This window comes from Crinia signifera, chromosome 3, assembly GCF_055691185.1.
Source record: "Crinia signifera chromosome 3, ASM5569118v1, whole genome shotgun sequence".
In the NCBI taxonomy this organism is placed as follows: domain Eukaryota; kingdom Metazoa; phylum Chordata; class Amphibia; order Anura; family Myobatrachidae; genus Crinia; species Crinia signifera.
Genome location: NC_139219.1, coordinates 135,381,977 through 135,389,357, shown reverse-complemented (window position 1 = coordinate 135,389,357; position 7,381 = coordinate 135,381,977). Strand labels below are relative to the sequence as shown.

Here is a 7,381-nt window from a genome sequence, read left to right as displayed (position 1 = left end):
GCTATTTTAAGGTGTGAAAAAAATACATTGTACCCAGCGGTGGCTCCTTATCTGTCTGGCCAGGGGGTCTGGCTAATCTCTTGCTGACTCCTTAGCCCTGCCCTCCCAGAGATTGAACATGTATGTCACAAGGTGGTGGGGCTAAACTCTGGCAGAAGGGACAGAGTTTAAGTCTAATCCTCATAGAGAACAGACTGGCTTCTACTGACTGCATCGACAGCAGCCTGTAAAAAGCCAGAAAAGGCGAAAGTTAATGCAGGGGAGTGGCTTCCTATGGAAAGCACCCTATATGCTGTTACAGTCCTAGCAGGAAAAAAGACCTTCCCCTGGTACTGCCTGACTGACTAGAATGAGCAGAGAATGGCTTTATTGGGATGTCACTGTTAGGCAGTCCCTGCAAGTGGCAGATTTTACCAGAGAGGCTGCAGCCCAAAATGTACAATCTGCCACGGATTGTAGCCTTCATAAACATACGATTATCACTCTATAAGAATAGTGAGTATAAGCATCACTTTTGAACTTAAGCATGTTTGTGAAAAAAAAAATTAACAAAAGAAAATGTGCGCTTTAGGCTTATTGAAGCATTTTGTCTTACATTATTTTCCTAAGGCAAGCAATTGAACCACCCTGTAGAAATGTTACATACCTTCTGCCTAGGTTTAAAACACATCATCAACAACTACAACGTATAAAGCAAAACTCTTGTCCATGTAAAACCAACGTTTACTTTATTGCTTCCAAACTAACCTATAGAATAATTATTTATGGATCATTTTCATGCAGTGAATATCTTAAGTCTATTCATTTATATGACCTAATAACAATTCATGACACTGCACAAACCAATGACCTCAGGAGAGTACTTTTGTTTTATCATTTATTGGCAAAGCGCAACTGCATAAACTGTTCGGTTGCAAGAACGTGGCTTACACAGCACGTGTTGTACACAGCAGTGAAGTATAAACTGTAGTAACAGGAAAAGCTTGGATGTACAGTAGCATAAGCTGCCAATCATTACCTTTCTGAAAGACAATGAAAACTATTTCTTAAAATGTTAAATCTGAGCAGCATCATTCAATAGTCTACAGCTTTAGCTGATGCGCTGAAGTCTCCTGGACTTCATGACCTGGGAGCACAGGGACAATAAGAGACAAACATTTCCGGGTAGTATGATAAACTGCTGACTGCATCCACATGCTACTCTACAAGGGGTGTGGATCGTATTGTCGACTCCACTTAGGTCGACATGTGCCAACTTCGACATGTGTATAGGTCGACACAGCGTTAGAACGACACGGGTTAGGTCGACATGTTTTTTTTTACTGTTTTTTTCACCCGAATGTAGACAATCGACATGGACACAGTTGGAAGTCAACCGCAGCCCCTCGCACAGCTCGTTATGCTTCGGGCACGGTTCCTCGCTACGCTCGGCACGCTATTTTATTCTCCCACCATGCCCTAGTGGATGGTAGGGCATGAAATACCGCCTGTCGGCTCAAAAAACAGTAAAAAAAAAAAACGTGTCAACCTTCCGACCTAACGCTGTGTCGCCCTTGCAACCTGTCGACCTAAGTGGTGTCAACCATATGACCGTATCCCTCTACGACACGTGAATAAAGCTCTGTGAAGGAAGCTCAGTTCTATAATTTTAGCAGCATTTAGCAGAAACTTAATGTGTGTGCATGGATTTTAGTGTCATTTGGTAACAATTCTCAAATGAAACATTGCTGTTGAACATTGCAGTTTGAACGTATCAAGAGATTAAAACAAAAGTTGTGCAGATTTACATGTGATGTATCAGCACAGAGCAAGTGCATAAAAAGCACTCTGCATAAAAAAATAAAGATACTCAGATGAAAGTTTTCAAATGACAATTTGCACAGTTTACATTTTTCTTAAAAGCCAAAAAAAAAAATGTCCATGCCTTTTTTTTGCTTAAGCAGGGTAACAAAAATGAAAACAAGCTGCACTGTGGAGTTTGAAGAAAAAGCTTTTGGGAGTGCAGAACAGCACCACGCCATAATACTATGTTTGGATCGGAGTGACAAATCCATTATAATTCATCCCTGTAGAGAGAAAGAGAAATTACTACATTTTATTATTGGAGGATATACAGAATAACAAAATATCTGAAACCATCAAAATGAAGGCAGATGCAAAGCTACGAGCAAATAAAGATTAAAAGCCTTTTAAACTTTACTAATAAAGATATTATGACAATGGGCCAGATGCAGCAAAATTCAAAAATTTATAATATGGAGTGATTAAAAAAAACAGCCAATCAGCTCCTTTCATTTTTCAAACCCAGCCTGTAACATGGCAGTTAGGATCTGATTGGCTGGTTGTTTATCACTCTCCATTTTATCACTTTTTAAAGCTTTTTGCATCCATCCCATTCTATTATGTTTATATTTTCCCATATTCAATGCTTTACACAATATTGCCTAAACATTCACACTTTTGTTTGGAACCTTTATCCAATTTTTTTTTACATAAAACTAAACACATGCCATTAATGTTACTGCTAGAGGGAGGTTTACTATTTGATGCTGAAGTTACAACACTTTCCAGTAAACAAATTTCTTATAGAACAAAAGAAAATGAAGATAGGATATTACATGAGTGATTTATAGATTTGTCCTCATACATGCTACAGATACTGCTACAATTGCGGCAAAAAGCAAATCTCAGCTCACCAGGTCCCATGAGCGACTTCTAGGGTGCTTTTGCCAAAACTGCATATTATTCGCAATGCGGCTAAGATGCACCAAGAGAATGTGCTAACTATTTTCATATGAGTATCTGTACAAGAATTGGGTTTACTCCGGCTTTCTTCCACAATCCCAAAATATACTGGTAGGTTAAATAGATAAATTAATTGGCTACAAACAAAATTAACTCTAGAATGAATGTGTGTACATGTGGTAGGGAATATAGGTTGTAAACTCCACTGGGGCAGGGACTGATGTGAATGTTCAAATACTCTCTATAAAGCGCTGCAGAATATGTGAGCACTATATAATAAACTTATAATAAATAAGTGCTACAATGTAGTAGTCTGTTTTTTCTAAAATAAGTTCTGATCTGCTCTGTATACAAAGTTAGACACAATATACAGGTGTCGTATCAGAGTCTCCTGGTGCATAATAGTCCCATAATATTGCAATTAAGATGCAGTTTCAGCAAAAGAAGGCAGTCATTAGCAGAGGTGCAAGGGACATGGCAGCTAAATCACACCAGGCGTCTCATGTGTTCATTCTGAGATGATAGATAGATAGATAGATAGATATTATTATTATTATTATTATATGTTAATAATGCTGCTAAGCAAATTGATCCTTTTGCCCTTTATTTTATTTGCTCCTATCTCTGGACCAGGCACATGGTGCACTTAACAAGGAATATTAGAGATAAGAGTTTATAATAGATATGCTAATAGAAAATGTAATTAGCATAACATAAATATGATGCATGCAATAAGTAAAAAGTGGCAAATTTAACGCGTTAATGCTTATACATATTTACTATAATAAAGTAATATGCAATAAATGACTTCAAACCATGCCAATGTATTGTAATTTGCTAAGCCAGTGTTAAATGGTATGGAAGTAGCAGAGAGCAGTGACAGCAGCAAATGCAGCCATTCGAGTTATCTGCTAAAATCCAGACCTTTGTGTGTGTTTGGAAGGATAAAGAGTGGGACAGAAAATCACTTCCACCTTGACCATTGCTTTTCTTTGTCTGTTAAAGGCACATAGATCACCCCCATCAGAGGTTTCATTTTGACACTACCATCTTCTAACTTATCGTATTGCTCCAACATTTGGTTTCCTCCAGCAGGACCAACAGGTAGTATTAGTCTGCCTCCGGGTTTAAGCTGATCTATAAGCTGAAACAGAAAAAAAACAGCATAAAATGAGTTAAAAATACCTGCATTTTAATGTAAGAGTCAAAGAATATGAATACTTTTAGTGGTATTAAAAAAAAAAAATACAATAAATGAAAACTTTACACATTGCGTTAAAAGCAGCAATATTTCTGTGTTTTGTTTCATCCACTAATGAAAAATCAGAAAAAAAACTGAGAAAAGCTAAACCAAACATTTTCCATTAAATTATATTTTACACTTAATTTTATTGTGGTTGTGTATTATGCTAACAAACAATTTAAACCCAACAGTGAAGATCACCTGATCCCCATGTTAAAATCCAATGCAAATATCTACATGTTAACATTGTGTCTCTAACACAGTAAGGATATTTGCTGAAGAGAACCCACACAGATCACAGAGCCTTTGTGCAGAAGATCACAAATGAATTCCTCACTGCAGCACAATGGCATCCCTTACTGCAATCACCAAAAGTCATGGTGCCCTGATATAATGCCAGTTTCATGTGGTGGTACCGTATAAATCAGGGCTGGGCAACACCGGCCCTCCAGATGTTGATGAACTACACATCCCAGCATGCCTTGCATCAGTTTCAGCATGGCCACATAGCAAAACTAATGCAGAGCATCCTGGGATGTGTAGTTCATCAACATCTGGAGGGCCAGTGTTGCCCAGCACTGGTATAAATGATAGCTTGTTTGCAAAAGATTGGGAAAGGCTTTATAGTAGGTAAGTAATGGATGGATTCAAATTTGAGCAGAACATTACAAATATTTACAATTTGTGGGATATCTGCAAACTGTTGAGTACTTTACAGCTATAGGATACGAATTATACAGATTATTCAATTATGCCTACAAACCAGTCTAATTTGCCCTCTTTCACTTTCACAGTGGACTAAATTCTAAACAGTAAGACAATCATGGTCTTGATTTTTTTAGAGCAGTGGTCCTTAAACTGTGGGTCCTGACCCCAAAGTGGGCCGCTACCACCTCAGAATTGGGTTGCTGATGATTCTCTGATATACAGATGGAGTCTATCTCATCAGAGTGGTTCCCATCGCACCACCCACAACCCTGCACCAGAATGGGGCGCACGCACGACTAGACACTCGTGCACCCCATTCTCTCAGCAATGGTATAAAATGCTCACACATCCATGTCCCGCCACCGGATCACGCGCTGGCGGCCACAAAAAGAGCCGAATTATACTCACCGATAATTCCTTTTTCTTCCTAGAGATCCCATGGCAGCCATAACATTGGGGATGTATCCCTTTCCCCATAGATTAGACAGGAGTTTTTTCTCTAGGACCGCCCACCTTGGGTATAACAGCCTCCTCCTCCTTAGCCTCAGTGTCTTTTGAGTGTCTCCGTAACCTGGAGAAAAAACACAATAATAACACGGGAGGGTAACAAGTGGCTGCCATGGGATCTCTAGGAAGAAAAAGGAATTATCGGTGAGTATAATTCGGCTCTTTCTTCTACGATCCCCATGGCAGCCATAACATTGGGACATACCCAAGTACACCACACGGGGGGGATAGCTGTATTATATTTACTTATGGCGATGTCAGTCCCGCTGACATAGCTCCTTGCAACACGTGGTTCCCAAAGTGGGCAGTAGATACGTTGAGTGCATAATGGTTAGAAAATGTATGGACTGAAGACCAGGTAGCCGCTTTACAGATATCTGTAACTGATGCCTTCGCCTTATTTGCCCATGATGTGGAGACTGCCCGAGTCGAGTGTGCCTGTACGATCGGAGGTGCCACCTTGTTCTCTTTCTTGTAGGCGAATAAGATAACTTCTCTTATCCACCTAGAAATCGTTTGCTTCACAGGTGCTCCTCCCTTCTTTATTCCTTCAGGAATTACAAATAAGTGCTTAGAGGTTCTAAATGTCTTGGTTCTTTCCAAGTATATGGATATGGCCCTCACCAGGTCCAAGTTATGCCACATTTCCTCCTCATCACTCTGAGGGTTTGGATAAAACTCGGGAAGGGTTATCTCCTGATTAAGGTGAAATCTAGAGATTACCTTGGGTAAGAACTGCGGGTGTGTCCTCAACACCACCCTGTCCGGGAACACAATAAGATAGGGTTCCTCGATCCACAGCGCCTGTAGTTCACTCACTCTCCTCGCAGAGGTGACTGCTACAAGAAAAACCACCTTCCAGTTGAGCAGTTTGAGCGGAATATCCATGAGTGGTTCGAATGGATGCTTGGCTAATACTGTAAGAAGTAAGTTCAAGTCCCAAGGGGCTACTATTGACTTGATTGGGGGTCTAATTCTCTTCATTGCTCTGCTGAACCTCTTTACCACCTTTTCTTCCGCCAATGGCCTGTCTAACAGAACGCTTAAAGCTGATACCTGAGCTTTAATGGTGGCCGTTGCCAGCCCTAAGAGGAATCCATCAAAGAGGAACTGTAACACCTCTCCAGTGGAAATCTTACTATAGTCACCTGAGAACTGCCCCCATTCGATGAATTTCATCCATGTTTTGTAGTATGCTAGAGAAGAAACATCTTTTCTGGCCTTCAACATCATGTCTGTGACTTGTGAAGAGAGATTATGTTTCTTTAGTATTTGCCGCTCAATCTCCACGCCCTTAGACATAATGTCGCGGGTTCTGAGTGTAGTACTGGGCCTTGTGTCAGTAGGTCCGGTCTGTTGGGTAGTTCCCATGGTTTCTGCACTGATAACCTCATGGCGTTTGCGAACCAGCCCCTCCGTGGCCAGTATGGTAGGATTGCCACTAGGTCTGCCTTGTCCTCTTGTATCTTCTTTATCACGTTGTTTATCAGGGGAAAAGGTGGGAATATGTACCCTAGTTTGAATTGCCATCTGATCGTGAAGGCATCCAATGTTGCTGCTTGGGCATGATAATATCTTGAGCAGAATGTCCTCACCTTCTTGTTGGCATAAGTAGCCATCAGGTCCACTTCCGGAACTCCGAACCTCTGCACAATCTCCCTGAACACCTCTTCGTTCAGTTCCCATTCTCCCGGATCTAGTAGCTTTCGACTCAGGAAATCTGCTACTACGTTCCTCCTTCCTGGTATGTATATAGCCGAGATCGAGAGAAGGTATTTCTCCGCCCATACCATAATATCCTGTGATATTCTCATCAGTTTCCTGCTTCTGGTGCCTCCCTGATGATTTATATGTGAGACCACCGTGACGTTGTCCGACATTATTCTGACATGATTCCCCACTATGTAATTCTTCAGTAGCCTTACTGCTTCCCAGACTGCTTGAAGTTCTTACGTTCGAGGAATTCATTGTTTCTTCTAGGGACCATATTCCTTGCACTGATGCATTCTTCATATGCGCTCCCCAACCAGTTAGACTGGCATCTGTAGTTACTACCGTATATCTTGGACTCTCTAGACTGGACCTTCTTTTCTCCAGGTCTCTCGTCCACCACCGTATGGATCTTCTTACTGATTCGTTCAGTGTGATAAGCTGATGGTCCCTGTACCCTCTTCGGAT

General features: G+C 40.9%; 1 protein-coding gene across 2 annotated transcripts in view; it reads right to left on the bottom strand.

Moving 5' to 3' along the window:
- Positions 1 to 711: 711 nt before the first annotated feature.
- PCMT1 (protein-L-isoaspartate (D-aspartate) O-methyltransferase) overlaps positions 712 to 7,381 on the bottom strand; it is a 48,108-nt gene continuing 41,438 nt past the window's right edge. The window contains exons 7-8 of one of the 2 annotated variants that reach the window (XM_083176579.1): positions 3,670 to 3,889; positions 712 to 2,066 (exon numbers count right to left, since the gene is read on the bottom strand). In XM_083176579.1, the coding sequence (XP_083032705.1) occupies positions 3,710 to 3,889 (180 nt within the window). In that variant the 3' untranslated portion in view covers positions 712 to 2,066; positions 3,670 to 3,709. The remainder of the gene's footprint in view (positions 2,067 to 3,669; positions 3,890 to 7,381) is intronic. The other variant, XM_083176578.1, reaches the window with a different exon arrangement.